The 18,208-nt window shown below is 49.5% G+C and overlaps 1 protein-coding gene across 2 annotated transcripts in view; it reads right to left on the bottom strand.

The window, feature by feature from the left end:
- GNAO1 (G protein subunit alpha o1) overlaps positions 1 to 18,208 on the bottom strand; it is a 139,723-nt gene that overhangs the window by 15,890 nt on the left and 105,625 nt on the right. The window contains exons 5-7 of one of the 2 annotated variants that reach the window (XM_032700938.1): positions 10,506 to 10,634; positions 9,681 to 9,810; positions 1,403 to 1,556 (exon numbers count right to left, since the gene is read on the bottom strand). In XM_032700938.1, the coding sequence (XP_032556829.1) occupies positions 1,403 to 1,556; positions 9,681 to 9,810; positions 10,506 to 10,634 (413 nt within the window). The remainder of the gene's footprint in view (positions 1 to 1,402; positions 1,557 to 9,680; positions 9,811 to 10,505; positions 10,635 to 18,208) is intronic. The other variant, XM_032700937.1, reaches the window with a different exon arrangement.

Genomic DNA, 18,208 nt, shown 5'->3' with positions numbered 1-18,208 from the left:
TTCACAGCGAAAAATCAAGTGTTCAGAGATAAGAAGCTGTGTTTAATAATTTGTTGGCCTGCCCAGAAATGTGACACCCTTGGTGCCCCTGGTTCACAACCACATTTCCTGACAAAGAGAGATCTGCTGCTCTGTCTGTTGGGTTGATTCATCGGGATGTCTCCGGTGAGCTTAAATAATTCATGACGATAAAAGTTGATTTTGATGCCGTCTCAGAATGGTAATGAGGGGTTGTGGAAGCTGGTGAGATGCAGAGGGAAGCAGCAGGTGCAGCTGCAGCCTTTGCATGGATAGTGTATTCCCACATCAGCAGGTCAGATGCCAGGCAGGCAGCAGAAGTGGGGGCTCCTTGCAGAGCCCCTGCTCTCACCTCCACCTTTCACTGAGGCTCCTTCTCCCCAGCCCAGCTCGGGGCAGGGCTCTCTGTGGCCTTCCTCTGCCTGCTCTGTGGGTGAAGGGATGTGGGTGGCCAGTGGAACAGAAAATCAAACACCTTGTTTTCTGCCTGCATTTAGCTGGAAGTGCTTTGATGTCTGTGCTTGATTTCAGTCAACCTGAGAGTGAAACTGAGGACCTCCTCAACTAATGTGGTGAAAAATGTATGGCTTGAGCTGAAGCAGCCAAGCTGTGAGACCTGCTGCCTGCACACTGGAGGGCTGATTATGGAACACAGAATGGGTTGGGTTAGAAGGGACCTTTAAGGGTCATCTAGTCCAACTGCCCTGCAGTGAGCAGGGACATCTCCAGCCAGATCAGGTTGCTCAGAGACCCATCCAGCCTGACCATAAATGTTGCCAGGGCGATGACAATTCTGCAGCCCTGAGGTGCCTGGCAGTGGGGTAGAGGTGGCCAGAAACTGCTGAGGGATTCTTGTTGTGGCCAGCCAGGACCCTCAAGGGAACATGGTGGATTTTGAAAGAGCAAAGCTGGGCTCCAGCTGAGGACAGCCTAACAAAGCCTGTGCGTTGGTCTCCCAGAGACCAGTCCCCTGTGTGTAATGGTTCAGCTCACTGCACCTTTCTCAGAGATCTGCAAGAAGGTTCCTGCTCCTGTGTGACACACAGAACCAGGCCACATGGGTTTGGGGACAGCACTGCAGCCCCACAGCTGCACGTGCTGGCTCAGCATCAGAGCCACCTGCGAGGCAGAGACCAAACACTGCTCAGGGGTGGTGGCCCTTTGCCAGCAAGGAACTTGGTTTAAGTCATCCTGCTCTAAGTGGACCACTAAAGCTGGTGAGGATGATCCTGTGGCAATTCCTGCAATAAAACTTGCAGTGAAGCCCATGGGAGCTCTGCACCTTCAGCCCCGTTGCCTGCACTACAGGACAGCACCAGCCCTGCTGGGCAGCTCTCTGTGCTCCCTTTGCCAGGCCCTCCTGTGCAGCCACCTTTCTCATTACCTGTGTACTCAGGAAAGCAGATAGCCAGTGGAGATTTCTTAATTTTCTCCTCAAATATGTCCTTCTTGTTTAGAAAGAGGATGATAGATGTATCTGTGAACCATTTGTTGTTGCAGATGCTGTCAAAAAGCTTCAGAGATTCGTGCATGCGGTTCTGCAACAGAAAGGAGAGATCACATCAGGCCAAAGCCAGGGACCCCGGGACGTTCAACATGTAGGGAAATCTAAAACAACTAAATTAAGGAGGAAAACAACACAAAAGAAAAGCTACCATATACATAATCAATTTATGTATACATAACAGCTGAACATATACATACACAGATGCAATCCCTATAACATTTGACACAGTTAGTAACTTAAGGGCATTTAACGATACAGAGCTGTTTTGATTTTGCATAACATTAATTTACAGGATCCCAGCTCACAGAAATCATCATGCACCATGCATGGATGGAGAGTTATTTTTGCCCTTTGATCACAGATTTTTGTGTCGGTGTAGCTCATGCAGATTTTCTAAAACGTTTTCAATAATGTTTAAATTTTTTTTCCCCACTTTCTCGAATGTGTGCCGCACACAACTGGTTGGATACATTAACCAAGGACTGGTCGATCCTTGAATTAATCTAGAGTTGGAAGCAGACATCGAGGTAACATAATTTTGGAGATGACCTTGCCGTGACCTTTGCCTGGTTTTGTTACTTTGTTTAGTGTTGTCTGTTGTCGGGCTTTTAATTTTTGAAGGGTTTTTTTTTGGAGTTCTCTTGGAAGATGGCTCAACAGAAAGTGTCTTGCAGAGAGGAAAAAAAGTGAAAAAGGAAGAGGAAACAGTATAAAAAGGAAAAATGTAACAAAGAGCATCTAAGAACAACCAGACCAGACGTCAGGCAGCTACCAGTGGTGTTAGCTCATGCCTCTAGAGGAAGATTAGCTACTGGCCAGCAGAAGAGCCATAAGTTCCAAATGCACACACAGCGAGAAGTCAGCTTTTTGGTTATAGGTCATGCAAAAAAGGACACAGAAAAGCAGAGAGATAAGAGGAACGAAAAAACCAGACCAGTTAGAGAGTTGCAAAGTCCGCCACATGGTTCTATGGTGGTGGAAAGAGCTCACGGCAAAGTCAACCAAGTGTCATGTTCCCTCCTGCTGCTTTCAACTCTCAATCGCTCTTGCTTTTTTTTTTTTTTTTTTTTCTCAGTTCAAGAGAAGCTTTCATACCTGCCAAATTTGGTTGGTCTCTCAAATGCCCATTTTTTGGCCTTTGTTTGTCTAGATAAGGTCAGTCGGCCGAGGCAAAGCTGTGGAGGTGCCGAGGCTGGCGATGTCCGGCCGAGGCCGACGCCGGAGCGCCCGCCGGTCGCGGGGCCGTCGCTGAGCCGGGAGCCGGGGAGCAGAGCAGGCACGGTGAGGACGAAGCACACCCGAGAGTCAGGGGGTTATCAAAGGCAAAGCATGGCACAGACCAGACCGGCTCCTCGGCTTTTCCCAGCGGGATCTCCTCGGGACAGCGCTCCCCAGACCCGCCAGTGCGCGTAAGAAACCGGTTACAGCCACCGAGACACTGGAGAGAACAGCCCGCACAGGCTTCTGACTGGAGGGGCTTTTGGAGTGGGTGCAGCACGTCCTGCCCACCCATCTCTGGATTTGGGAATTTGGAGTCGTACAGGAGTCAGCTGGGGGCCTTTACCCCGCTCCCACTCCATGTCACACCCACACTGGCAGCACAGTTGAGCCCAGCACTTTACTGAGTAACACCCTCTTTTTCATTTCACGTACTTTAGCTGCTGCTGAATGTTTCATACAGATAAAAGTGGCTCCGTGGACGAAGGAAACATCTGATCCAACCCAGAGTGAGACAGGACATGTGAGATTTGCTGTCCCCTGTGCTGAGTGATTGAGCATTTCCCTGTTGTACCCCCACACCAGACAGCGCGATGGTGTGTGAGTGTAACAACACATTTACCCTTTTGGGCTCAGCTGTACGAGTGTAACAGTGCATTTACCCTTTGGGGCTCGGTTGTATGAGTGTAACAACACATTTACCCTTTGGTGTAGAGTGTAACAGTGCATTTACCCTTTGGGGCTCAGCTGCAACATGTTGCTCCTCTGGATCATCCTGTGCCCCTGGGCTGCTCTTTGCTAACCCTTGTGGTACTGGTGGTGTGGGAGCCCTGGAGCAACTCTTTGCTACTCGTGGTGCCAAAAGTGTAACTGTGTAGAAACCTGGTGTACAAAGGTTTTGTACGGGAGATCCTTGGCTACCCAAAGCCTTTTGGAGGAGAGGATGAAGTGGAGGGTGGTCAGGGGAACAGAAAGCAAATACAATTAACCATTTTTTAAAGCAGGGTCCCTCACAGAACATTCTAAATGACATTTTTATCATCCTTGCTGATTCAAAATACAAGCATGGAGAAACATGTGCCCCGTGTCACCCTACACAGCCCCTTGCCACCCTACACAGCTCTGTGCCACCCTACACAGCCCCCTGCCACCCTACACAGCCCCCTGACACCCTACACAGCTCTGTGCTACCCTACACAGCCCCCTGACACCCTACACAGCCCCCTGCCACACTACACAGCTCTGTGCTACCCTACACAGCCCCTGCTACCCTGCACAGCCCTGTGCCAACCTACACAGCCCTGTGCCACCCTACACAGCCCCCTGACACCCTACAGAAATCCTTCTACTTCTCTAATGAAGTTTGATTAATTTGTGTTAATACATGCTAGGAAATGAGTGTTTTCCCAATAAACAGAGACTCTCAATGTTCAGCTGTAACCAGAATACAGAGTCACAGAATCACACTCACACAGCACAAACCAACCCAGCCCTGCAGAGCACCACAGTTACACTGAATGTCCTCCATTCCTTTCAGATTCCAGAAACAAGTTTTAAAGCTTCCCAAGGCTGCCTGACCTGGCTTTCTGATCTCTGCCTGTTGATTTTTCCCTCAGCTCTGTCGGTTAGCTGAGTAAACACAACCAACTGTTCCACCCACTCATTCTTATTTACATGGGCAGTGTTTTGGTCTTAAATCCACCTTTTCCTTCCCCACCACCAAAGAGAAGACGAGGAATTGCTTTCTGTGTGTGGTGAAGGTGCAGAGCAATATCCTGGTGGGCAGGCACGGGTGCTCCTGCTGTCACACCGGGATGCCACGTGGGACACGTCGCACTCTGGGAGGGCTTCTGGGAGCCCAGGCATGGATGCAAGCTGTCCAGGTGCTGGCTAACACTGGGAATGTCTCACTGTCTCCCTTTCCTTTCCCTTCCAACTGCTACTAGTTCACCAGATGCTTGCAGCAGCCCTCTAACAGCTATAGCAGACCCAGGCTGAGAGGTGAGGATGGGGAGAAAGGGTCTGGGGACCAAATGTAAAAGGACAGGCTGCTGCTAAAGGGTGAGTGAGAAGTTAAAGCCTTCAAATAATCCCCCTCCTCCCAGTAAATCCACAGTTGAAGGCCCTTTTAGTCTCTCAGAGCCTGCCTTGGGCCTCTCTCAGGAGCACCTGTGCTGCTGTCATGGGGCAGTCGTGCCTGCTCTGGTGGGAGCCACTAGAGGTTACACTCCTCATATTTTTAGATGAAGTGATATAAATTACTTCACCTGCTTTTGGTTCCATCACGCTGCTTTTTCTCACTTCATGTTGGGTCTGTCATCAAGGGAAGGGCTCCTCAAACACTGACATCTAAATGTCACTCCCTGTTTCAAAACTGCTATTTTAAATCCTTATGCCCGCAAATTCTTTATACCCCAACAAGCAAAGCAGCCCCACCAGCCACGTTACAGAGGAGTAACCACTTGCTCACACATATTCCAGGTCCAGTTAACTTTCCTGCACAGGACAAGAGAGAGAATTGCTCACAGCTAAGTTCAGATGTCACTGCACAACCATGCTCCTGTCACCGATGCGAAGGGCAGACACCTTTCCACTGAGCACCAGGGAGAAAGGATGCCGTGGTCAAGACTCTGCCCAGGCAGAAACACACCCATAAAACCCATCTTTTTTTCACTGGAGCACAGGAGGAGAGCTGGTGATCTCTGCAACACACAGTTGATTCAATCTTTTCTGTTTCCCTTGGTCATTAAGTGCTGGCTGTCATGCGAGCTGTGAGGACACTGATGGTTATCTGAAGCACAGAAACTCCATATTCCCCCTCCTGCTTATATTTCCAATCCACTTTCTCTTGCTTTGTCACTCCTAAGGCAATTCCTGAGCACTGCAGTTCCATTTTCCTTGCCCAATGACAGCAGAGAGAGTACACTAACCAGGTCATGCAATGCAATCCAAACCAACAGGCCAACACTAATGCACACCAAGGGTCACCAGCACAGCCCTTCAGCCCATCCCATCCTCAGCAACGGGGACACGAGCAATTCTTGCATGTCTTGGCTAGATATGGTTGACCTACACATCTTAGTTTCAAAGGCAGCAATGTACAGCATGAACATCTCCCTCTCTTGCCACGACTCCTTTGAATTTGCAAGGAAAAAACCAGAGGGTAGTCTCAGTCTCCATGACAGGTTCCATGCCATTGCTGTCTTTCTTTAAAATTCCATTAGGAATTCCACTTAAAAAGAACAACAGAAATCTACCCTTGTTAATTGTTTTCTCCAGTTTTACTTAGTGATATGACTGCTGTCCCTCTCTCCTCCCAGATTACAGGGATGGGGCTTTTCCTCCTGTAACCTCAACTTATGAAACATAAAGATAATTCAGAAATGAGACAAAATAGCCTTGTTATGCAAAGGCATAATCCATGAAGATGTTCTGTCAGCTAAAACCAGGACATTCCCAGTGTGTACAAATATGGCAGAGATCCTGGCAGCTCCTTGTCATGGACTTGGTAAAGGCAGAGCGTGACCTTTATGGGTATATGGGCCTAAAAATCACAGATGCAGAAAGTTTTCTTTATGTCTTTCTGATCTGGACATAGGGAAGTATTTGCTTTCCTTGACTCCTGCTGTGCAGCTCTTTGTGGCAGTGAATTGGAGAAAAAATACATCCCTTATATCCCTGCCTGCTCTTAGGGAGCAGGGATGGCTTCACACACAACAGCCCTGTTTTAGCTGCTGCAGGAGGATGGGTGCTCAGTCTTTTAAAACAAAGAGCACACTAAACCACAAAAAACCTTTACAAGCACAGCACTGTGTTTGAATTGTAAGGGCAGGGACAGGTCAGGGGGTGTTTCACCCAGCCTTGTTTAACCAGCTCTTCGGGAAGGATTCACAGTAAACCTGTTGTTTGTGAGTGTTTTTCAGTGAAACAAGCTGACCCTGCACTTGTCCCAGCTGAGGCTTAGCAAGACCAGCCCCTTCCTTCTCTGTGTTAGGTTGACTACATCTGAACTGCAGTTTTCTCCACCCGAAGCGTGGTTTGATTTAGAGAAGTGCAAAAAGCGCCTGTGAAATCCTGTGATCGTTGACAACTGGGTGCTGAGCACTGGAGGAAAAGCCATTCTCCCTGTACACCCAACTTTGGAAGGGTTTTTTTGGGGTGCTGAGATGCAGTAGGGCTTTCTCCCTCTCATGGCTCCCTGCCAGCAATGAAAGCTCTTTGCAGTCTTTCCATACTCCCGGAGACATCTGTACAGCCCCCAGCCCTGCAGCAGCTCGGGACAGCTGGAAGGGCCTGCACTGGAGTTAGGCATCCCTAGGAAATGAAGCTGGAGGAGCAGCTTCCAGCTCACTTGCTCAGCTGCCTCCTCTTTGTGTTTTCCAAGTGAGAAGCAATAAAAACTGACTGACGTCACTGGAGCCGGCAGATGGGACGGATGCAGAAGGCAAAGTCAGCTGGGTGAGGAGATGCTGCTTTACTGCTGGGCCCTGGGAGAGGCACCAAGTCAGCTGGGTGAGGAGGTGCTGCTTTACTGCTGGGCCCTGGGAGAGGCACCAAGTCAGCTGGGTGAGGAGATGTTGCTTTACTGCTGGACCCTGGGAGAGGCACCATGAGCAGGGAGGAGACCGAGTGCTTGGGGGTTCAGCTGGAAGGGTCAGGGTCTGGGGTGCCACATTTCCCACCTGCCATTTGTGAAGGGGATGTAACAGGGCAGGCAATCTCCAACTCCAGTGTTTTTTTCCCATTTGCATTGGCCTCACCCAGGGTTGTTTATCTGGGGTGGGCAGGGCCGTCCTGTGCTGCCGATGCCGAATCCTTCCCCGTTTACGCTGAATGTGGAAATGAGCAGCGGCTGCCTCTGCCCTCCTGCTGCTCAGCATCCCCGAAAAGTGTTGTGAGAAGGGACTGAAATAGCAGGCAAATGTCAGCTCTGTGCCAGAGCTGCACCAGCCTGCTCTCCTGCTGCAAAAGGGAAGTTGGAGATGCATAAATCCCAGTTTCTGCAGCAGAGCACTTCAGGAGGGAGGCTGAGCTGGCACCCTGCTTGTCTCCAGGGTGGTGCTGGGTGAGGGGAAGTCACTGGCAGTGCTCTCCCCAGGAGAGATGCTTTAACCTCCAGTTCAGAAGAACAGAGTTAAGCCTGACATTTAAAAAATGGGATTGGCATTCAGGCTTCCCTTCTATTTTGTGCTCTGTGGCTTTGAATCACAGGCTCTGGCTTGTGTAGACGAGCACCCTAAGGTGACCTGTACTAAAAGCTGCCTTTGGCTTCCCAGTTTGGGTGTCACAGTCCAAGTTATACCTACAGAGCACCTTGCTCTCTGCTCAGATAACAGCTTTGCTCCCTGTCACATGGACCTGCCCTCTCCCTGTGTGTTCTGTATCTCCTGGCTGTTTTCACTGCCTGGCTGCAGAGCTCTATGACATTGAGATAATGGCTGGATTTTTCAAATCACATCAGAAGATTTTGGTTCATTCCCAGTAAGTGCTACAGGGCTGAGCATCCTTAAGTGTATCAGGGCCAGAGTCAGAGGGAGGTGACAACTGGAGGGTATAAATAAGTGGACATGGGAGGATGTAGGGTGTCTCAGTCTGGAGGGATGCAGTCATGAGCACAGAATCATAGAATCATAAAATATACTGAGTTGGAAGAGACCCACAAGGATCATTGAGTCCAACTCTTGGCCCTGCACAGGACAACCCCAAGAATCACACCATGTGCTTGAGAGCATTGTCCAAACACTTCCTGCACTCTGGCAGGCTTGGTGCTGTGATCATTTCCCTGGGGAGCCTGTTCCAGTGCCCAATCACACTCTCAGTGAAGACCCTTTTCCTAATTTCCAGCCTAAACCTCTCCTTGACACAGCTTCATGCCATTCCCTTGGGACCCATGACTGATGATGGTAACATCACCCTAAATTCTAGCATCAATACCATCCAAACAACCAGGTGGCTTCATCAAAGAGTTTGCTCATAAACCTGGTTCAGAGGCTAGAAACCACAGTACCTGTAGTCTTTTGGGGACAAGACAACTGTTACCCAACAGCAATCTTTACCCAGATTCCTTCCTCATCCACAGCTTTCTGTAAGCCTGACACCTTCACCACCAGAACAAAACCCCTCAGAGACACAGAGCTGGCAGGAGTGAGCCCTCCATGCTGCAGACTGAGCACCACTGAAATCATCACTCAGCCTGAGTATGGCCTCCAATCCCTTTTCATTAGACAAATGCAACTGGGTGCCCACAGCAGTTGTCATTGGTCCCAAAACCACACATCCCCATTCCACTGAACGAATGGCCAGAATGCAGTCATGAGTCCTACTGCATCCTCTCTGTGCATTCAATTCACTTGTATTAATTGCACTCTAATGCCAGGGAGCACACAGGTCCTCGCCAGCTCTATTTCCAGATGGTATTTTGAGTCTAATGTCACAGTGGGAAGTCATAAAATCTCTCCTAGAGCAAATTACCTGAGGAATCAAACAGTTCCATTCTCACTAAGGAAAATGAATCTCTGCAGCCTGAAGAAACAGGTTATACTCCCAGGCTAAGCCTTGGGCGTGCATGGCCACCCTGCACCTCTGCATCACGGCCTGACTGCTTCCCTGACATCTCCTCAAAGCCCACTGTGCTGCACCTCCTGTGCTGAGACAGGTCCCTGGAATGCATTTTGGAAACACACAGGTTGGCTGGAGAGCAGAAATCAAACACTGTGACCTCACCGGTGCAAGGAAGCATTACCTGGGCACGCAGACTTCATCTCAAAGAGTGTGGAGGAGGACAAACCTCCCCAGGCTTTCAGAGCCAAGGGGCAGTGACGGACAAAAGCCCACGGCTGTAGCACCCCAGGGAGCATTCGGCGATCTCCAAGGAGTTGCTGGCTATGCAGTGACCCACAAAGAGGTGCTGGGGCCTGCAGGACCCCCTTAGACTCACCGTGGTTTCATCTTCATGGAGCACCTGGTCGTAGCCACTCAGCGCGACGCAGAAGATGATGGCTGTGACATCCTCGAAGCAGTGAATCCACTTCTTGCGTTCCGACCGCTGCCCCCCCACGTCGAAGAGCCTGCGGCACAGGAGAGGGTCATCAGCACCTGCTCACTCCCAGTTACCAGCAAACTTTAGCATTCTTGGTGTTTTCTGACCACAGGAGCCCTGCCAGGCTCCAAAGGCAAGGCCATGGGTCTTTCACCACCAGCTTGGTCTTTTCCTCCGGCGCCTGGAGCTGGGGAGGACTGGGAGCAGCAGTTACAGAGCGGGATGTGGGGGTTTTTGGGATAGCCTCAGCAGCCTGCTGGGTTCCAAAGGGTCTGTGGAGGTGGAGACCTTCTGCTCTTGAGTTTTATATGCTCTAACCACTGTGCATGGCCTTCTGTCTTCATGCCCCCTTCTCTCTACTGGCTGGGATCTTGTGGGTCAATGCACAGCAGTAACTACCTGGGACTGAGCCACTTCAGAGAAAGATTTGGCCAAATATTTTTACATTTATGAAGCTTGATAGGGCTTGGGGGTCAATCTCACATTATACTTTTCAACAAAGAGGTGCTGTTTGGCTTAGAAGAGGCTGCCATGAGCTTCTAGCTTACAGGCAGTGACTTTCAAACCAAACATTTCATATTGTTGACCCTCCAAAACTACATGTCCTCTGCAGTGGGAGATGTCCATGCACTGACCAGCAATTTAACAACCCCTCCTTTAGGTACTATGGGGAAACCCTGGGATAAATAGTTCTGCAAATTTACTGTGTGGTTTTGGACTAACCTGAAGTGGAGGTTTTTGAATGTGAAATGGGTTTCTACGATGCCAGTGGTTTTGACCCTGGTTCGGAGGATGTCCTGCTCCGTGGGCTGGTAGTCTGCAGCTCCGATTCGATCTAAGCTGTCTAGGTAGCTAAGAGAAAAAGAAAACAGATAAGAATAAGGCACACATTAATCTTTGTCAATCTCAGATGAATCCTTCAGCTTCCTATTAATCTTCTTCAATCTCATTTTTCGTGGCTGAATATATTGTAGTTACAGGGAAAAAAATCCTATTCTGGGGAAAAACAAACCCCACTAACCTAAACACAAAATCTGATAGTGAACTGAAAGCAGGAAATTAAGTGTGGTGTGTTGTGAGTCCTGATCGCAATCTGTGAAAATACACAATTTTAATATTACTTGCTATTTTTATTCCCTGAGGGACAAAGGTCCCAACTGGTCCATTGTGCTGGATTCTGTACACACATCCACTTTCCTGCAAGGGTTTATTCAGATAAGAGGTTGGAGCACGCAGGTCTTGCTCCCAGAACATACAGGTCGAGTCCCCTGGGGGAGATGGCTCTGTCTGTGCTGGGAGGGAGGGAGATGCCGTGCTCGGTGGGATGCTTTGCTTCCAGGCAGCTCAAGTGAAGGGAGGTGAAGCTGCCCAAGTGAGTCACCACTTCAGTCTGAAATCCAGCTCAGGGCTGGGAGATGCAGCACTTGGACAGAATCCAGGGCTTCACTTAGATGGTGATAATCTGGGAGCACAAATTGGGGCTTTGTGGGGTACAGGGGAGACTTAGCTTTCTAAAACACTTGGACAGTTTTAAAACATGTAACTTTATTCTGCTCTAGGCTTAAAATCTATGAACACAGGCAATGTCCCCCTAGGCTGAAATTTGGGGTAGGAAGTCCTGTCTTTGGGCATGAAATATTTCTGTAGAGGAACCCAACAGACTCACACATATGACCACAATTCATTTTCCCATCCACATACAAGACAATTTTTCCAAACAATTTATAAAGAAAAGAGGAATTTGGATTACAATTTAATATGAATTATAAACACAGAGCTGCATCACACACTGAAGTCTTTCTCACCCAAACTTGGCCCTGTCCTGCTGCTGGAGGTGCTTTCCCTGCTTCACCCAAAACCAGGGAATGGCTTTCCATGTGTGTCCTGTTGGGAGTGCTCTGAGCCAGGGCTCCAGGGTAGAACCTGGTGTACTGGGGCTGTGCACTCTGCTACCCAAGAAAACTCCCTGCCACTGTGTTTCACACCTACTCCACTAGGCTGGAACAACAAACACACAGCCAAACTCTCTGCTAAGACCAAAAACAAACCTCACCCTGCTCACACCACGTATTTTCCCTTCCATCTTATTTGTAATTTATTTTTGCTAAGGAGTTCTAAGAACCACATCACCCAGAGAAAAGTATATAAGCTAAGCAGGCTTACTTTTGCTGTGCCCTTTTCCAAGCATTTAAAGGCATTGTGGTTTTGTGACAGATGCTCCCTTTAACAGCCTCATGATGGGCCCAGAGTGGGTGAATGGGGCTTCATTTGAAGTCAGATCCTCTGCTGTGACGGCTGAGGCCACGATCACTCCTCTATTCACAACTGGTGTCACCTCCTGTTATTTAAGGGACAGCTGCCCCTCTTCCCATGGCCCCGCAGACCGAGGCAGCCCTGCAGTGCTGGTGTTGGAGATACAGGCTCTCCTCTGTCCTCACCACTGAAACACTTCAAGGTGATGCTAAAAAGTGGATACCTGCTTGTCAACACACCCTCTGCCTTTTCTTTTAACTTCCCTCTTTGTCTCTTCCCTCATCTCCAGTCTTTTCCACTATTCTCAGTGTGTTTCTCAAGGACTTAAATTCTTTCAGTTGCCTGGGTCTGCTTTTCATCTGTTCCTGGGAGTCTTGATCAGGGTCAACCATCAATTTATATGAAGTTATACAGTATTTTCAGTGCTGGTTTTGAGGCTGCATTCCATAACTGTTTTTACTCCTCTGGCTGCTCTCCCCTGGAATTCCTCCCATCTCCAGCTGCAGCAGATATTATTTCCCCTGGATTTGGCTGCAGCTGAACTGGACCCTGCTGGTGTGTGCACCCTGTGAAGTTCAGCTGGAGGAGCATGTCATGGCATGGCTGCCACACCAACACCCAGCTGCAGGCACGGGAAGCTCAGGCAGGCTGCTGTTTGGATGCTGAGCTGATTTGAGCTGCTCCTTATTCTCCTGGGTTCCTGCTGGAGGTACCTCTGAGGTTTCACTGGAGCACTGGTGCTCCCTGCCCACGCTGCCTGGAAGGACCTGCTAGTTTGCTGGTGTGAGCCTGAGCCAGGAGAGGACAGGGTGTCTTGGGGGTGCCACCTCTTTGGGAACAGGGAAACCCAAGTGAGGACGAATTGCTGCACAGGGCACTGGATGGCAGCACTCATGGGTATTTGCCCTTTGAACCGCAAATCTCCAGGCCAAACTGTTGTGGGAGATAATTAGTTGTCGCAGCCAACAGGCTCGATGACACATAATCCCCTCAGAAGCTGGCATCTGTTTAACCAGCAGAAAGAGGAGCACTTTGGAGGCCGTGGAGCGAGAGCTCGGCTCTCCCTCTTCCGCGTCATCGGTGTTGGCATCAGAGCTCTTCTGCTTCCCAGCCCCAGGGCTTGCCTGCTGGACTGGAAGCGTATCTGAAATGACACATCAGCTCTAACTTGCAGCCTGCCTTGCCCAGGGTTTGCAAGGGTTAAAAAAAAGCTGAAGGAAGGTTAGAAGGTTTCAGAGCACATGAGTAACCCTCTAGCATTTCTGCTCCTGAGCTGAGTATCTCCATTGCTGCTTATATCTTTTATCTTAAATGCTTTGTTTTGAAGCAGATTGCAGGTTTCTGAGTCACTCAGTTTATCAGGCTCAGGGAGGTGAAGCCCAACTTTAATGTGCTGCTAAAAGCAAAATGCAGAAGAAATGGCAATTCCCAAAGACAGGGAGAGGAGCTCATTGAACATAGGCTGGGAAATGCAGGAGCTCTATACAGACCAGCTCTATACAGACCAGCTCAATACAGACCAGCTGATAGCCAATATCCACACACTCATATTGCACCTTCGTTTGCTACCACAGCAAGTGGGTGCAGCACTGTTGATGCCAGAGACACCACAGGGAGAAAGGGCTTCTGTCCAAGTTGTCCCATGGGAACAGCCTGGTGGCAGCAGCCTACGTGCAGTGTGTGCACAGGGACCCCTCCCCAGGCTCTGCTACCACAGGGACTTCTCCCAGGACTGTGCTGCCCATGCCAAAGGCTCCACCAGCTGCTTTCTTGGATGAAGGAGTGCAGCTGAGGCTGCAGGCTGTGGTCAGAGCTGGATACCTGCGGCAAAGCTCACACAGGTGCACATTCACATCTGCTGAGGTTAATGGCAATAAGATGGGTAAACGTCTGCTGGGCTTTTCTTGCCTCCAAGGTGACACTGTGGCAGTCTTTTTGCAGGCAGCATCCAGCTGTCCCTGTGCACACCCGAGGTGCTCACACTGTGCCAATGCCGAGCTCACGCCCGCAGTGTTCCACGAGCTGTGGGGCAGCAGCAGGCACAGCTGGGGCTGGGGCAGGTCTGCAGGGAGCAGGAGTGGGATTTCAGGACAGCAAGCCTGGAGACAGTGTCACCTTCCCAGCAGCTCCTCCATCCTGGCAGATCGGATCTCTGGCCACGTCTCTCTGTGTGTGCATGGGATACCCCAGCATGGGATACTCCAGCATGGGATACTCCAGCATGGGATACCCCAGCCTCAGTGTGTGCATGGGATACCCCAGCATGGGATACCCCAGCCTCAGTCTGTTGGCTTGCACTGGGTCTGACTGAGGAAGCAGATCCCCACTTGTCAACACACACAGCTGAGTCACCACCGAGTTATTTTGGACTGAGGCACTCAAGGGGCAGCTCCAACGCTGTGTCCTGGCAAATGCTGAGTTTTTAATCAAGGTTGTCACAAGTAGGATCCATCTCATCTAATTCTAGATGCTTATGTAAAGATGTCTCCACTCAAATGCTCCTTCCTCACTCATGAATAGAAGGCTACCTGCCTCTGATCTTAGCTTCCAACTTACCTTCTTCCTTTCTTTCACCAAGGAACACACAAATCAATGTATATTTAGCATCAAAACCATTTAATATTTAGTGACTATAAAGAAAGGATTCAGAGGATAAGTGCTGGGTTTAGGGAGTGTCAGCAGTGCCTCTACACCAGCATAGTAAACTCTTCCAGTATCTCCTACCAGAGAAAAGAACTGTGTGGGCACTGCAGCTGTGATACAGGTTGGTTTGGCTGCCTAGGGCACCTGGTGCTGGGCAAGCACCCAGAGGCCATGGCACCATGGTGTTTTTCCAGCCATATCTGCTGTAATATTTTAAGGGAAGGGGGAAAATCAAGCATAGCCCATTCTCAGAATCCAGCACCTATCCAGCACACACAGCAGTGATGTCACAGGTGTCTTAAATAATCATCAGTTACGAAAGGCTTGAAATGTTGCCAAGCAGTGGCATCGTGTCCCTTCAGGATCGATCCTAACTAAGGGCAGGGACTGTGATGTGCACACACACGTGCAGAGCCCTCCTCTCCCCCTGACAAAAGCTGGAAGGTGGTACATCCTGTTCCTTGGGTGCTTCCAGGTGGGTTCTGGCAGGCAGGGAAAAGACCACAGGGGATAAGTAACTCAGCTAAGAGGGCAAGAGTATTGTCTGGTGTTTTCTCAGCCCAGCCCAGAGAAGGGTGGTCTTGGGAATTTGCTCCTGGACTTTGGGCAATGTGTTTTGTGCTTCTGGCTGTATTCCCTGATCAGCCAGTCCTGCCTTGATGGGAATCACATGAATTACATGGCAGGCTCTGCTGTCCTGCCACTGCTCCTAATGAGAAAGAAATCTCATCTCACACCCAACCAGATGAGATACCAGCATGGACACTCCCCAGCCTCCCTCCCCTAACCAAATCCAACCAGTGGCAGTTCTGTACCTGCTTCTTGCAGGCTGCTGACAGTGATGGTCACCAGGCTCAGGGATTACTGGGGTTTCTTTCCTGAAAGAACCTTGCTGGATACCATGGGTTTTCATTACTCTGCCTTGGGAAATGAGGAGGATGGTCCCTGCTATTAAAGGAAGGTGACAGAAGGGATGCTCCTTTTTGATGCCCTTTTTTTTGCCCTGCACTGAAGCAGGGCTGTACAGGACTTGTACATCAAGATCAACTTGACAAGTTGATATTAATACTAATGATAGGCAGAAGGAATGAACAAAAGCGGGTTGGAGTTTAGCTGTCCTAGTTAGACTTGCAATTTTCCAAGGCATGACTGGATCCAGAATAATTTTTAGCATCACATTTGGATGAGCAGAGTTACTAAATAGCAACCATTTAACAAAGATACTTCAAGGCATGAGGGGTCTCCAGGTGGAGGCTGCTGGCTGGCTTTGCTCAGGGATGGTGCTTTGGTCAGCAATGTATGAAGGTCTCCTTACTGCTGGAATAAAAGGCCACTGTGTTATGGTTTGAGTTTGTGACCAGAGAGCTCTGGCGGGGGGAGAGGGGGCCTTTGGAGGAAAATCCAGCCCTTACAACCCACCCAGAAAGGGTTTTGGAGGGGCCCTTGGAAAGCAGATGTGGGCTCATCTTTCTGCAGTGAAGTTTGAAAACTGGATGGGATGTAAGAGGGGATGATAAAGATTTTTTTTTTTTTACATATTGAAGCCCTTACAAAAGAGAAAAAGAATGTGTCTGGATGAGATCAATGACTCACCTAGCTTAGCTTGTGTCCAAGAACAGATGTTGAGAGAAGAGTACAAATACAGGGCAAGTATGCAGTACTCAGCTTTCCCAACCTCCAATGCTTCATATGGATAACAGTTTCAAAGAGAAGCCTTATATCTTTATATTTATTACCCCTCAATGATTTTTCTTCCAGAAATTTGCCTAGGCACTTCTTGCAGCAATTTCAACTTCTAACAGCCACATCTGCAGCAAGGAATTTCCCAGCTCAGCTACCCTGTCTGTAAAAAACTGCCTCTTTCTGGTTTTTAAACTGCCATGTCAGAGTTTAATTTTGTTAATTTTTGAATGGGAACAGCTGTCCTCTCTCTTTCCTATCCCCCACTTATTTCTATGTAGACATCTCTGTAGACCTCTGCACATCCCCTGTGGAGCATCTTTACTCTGCTACCTGCGTGGAAGCACTTTGGAGCCTTTCACTACACACGATGGGGTTTTCCTCATCTCCTGAATCCTGTCTGGGGTGGAGAAAGGAGGGAGTCATAGCTGCCTTATTCTATAAGTAACCATAGGCTTTATGGTCACTGAATAGGATGTTACTTGGAGAAGCAGACAGTGTAACTCCAGACCCTGGGAGCTGCTGCTCGGGCAGATTTGGTGACAGCGGTTCACAGGATGCTGTGACATCCCTCATACCGTGCCCTCACCTGGGCAATGCCACTGTTTTACAGAAAGCCCCAGTGATTTAAGTTGCTGTTCAGTGCAGAGCTGCTGACCACAGGGCACCCTCCCCTTTGTTTTACATGGAAAGGCTTTTCCAGGGGCTGGCTGGATCCCTGCAGTGGTGCTGTGTGACGGGATGACGCAGGGTCGGGCTGTGCAAGGTCCCTCCTGGTGGCCCTGCACTCAGGTGTCCTCTGCACAGCACTAAGGGAACTTGGGCTGAAGCAGAGGAAGGCTCAAAGCTCCAGCCCAGCTCCTGCTTTATGTAAGTCTCTGCTCCCTTGTGATGCCCAGCTCTGAAGGACAGCAGCTGAGCTGGAGAAGGGATGAGGAATGGTGGGACTCAGAACCCTGAGCAGGATCCGTGCCAAAACCTTTATGCAACAGTCAGTAGGTTTGAAGCTTTTTTTTCTTTGCTCCAGGACTGCTGTTATAAACCTGCTGACAGTGGAGCTGATGATTTTCTATACTGTAAAGAAGAAGAAAGAAAGGAAAGAAAAGGAGGGGCTAAAAATAAGCCCCGGGGAGTTTGGGATAATGAAGGGCTTGTTACAGGATGGAGCCCTTGCTCAGAACATGCAGGCCCCGTGCTGCAGCAGGGCTCCTGGTGCATTCACAGGCATCTGCTCAGCCCAACCAGGGCAGAGATATCAACACACCCAGCTTGCTGTGCCACGGCCCCAGTGAGTGCACGGAGCATCGCTCACCCCAGTGCTCCTCACCCCAGTGCTCCTCACATCACAGGGCAGCCCAGCAAATTTGGCCCCGAGGCCAAACGAGCTAATTGTTCAGAATGACTTCAATCCTGGAAAGCAGACAGCTGGGACCACAGATGAAACCAGTCCCACAGACTTTAACCTTTTGCTCAGCCGCTGGCCAGAGATATTCATCAGGGTGTGAACAAAGGCCTGGGACATGTATTTACACACTTGTGGCAGTTGGGGAAGCAGCATTAACATCAAATCTTTTCTAAGCTGGAAGGAAAAAATTCGCTCTAGTAGCAGTTTTGTAGTGCTGGGTGTCTGCCTGCAGCAGGGATAGCACCAGTGAGGGGTTCAGCTCTAATGCTGCGAAGGGAAGCCCCAGTTAATGACATCTGTGCCCTCGTATCAAGCAGCTGGAGGATAGTGGCTGGATGGCTGGACCATAGTGCAATTATGAAGTGTGGGGTGAGTCTGTCAGGAGCTGGCTTCATTCAGGGACCTCATTTATCCACTCACCCTGCTGAGGGAGACGTGTTGCTAG

The sequence above is a fragment of the Chiroxiphia lanceolata genome, chromosome 13 (genome assembly GCF_009829145.1).
Source record: "Chiroxiphia lanceolata isolate bChiLan1 chromosome 13, bChiLan1.pri, whole genome shotgun sequence".
In the NCBI taxonomy this organism is placed as follows: Eukaryota; Metazoa; Chordata; class Aves; order Passeriformes; family Pipridae; genus Chiroxiphia; species Chiroxiphia lanceolata.
This window is presented reverse-complemented; position numbering and strand designations above follow the sequence as displayed.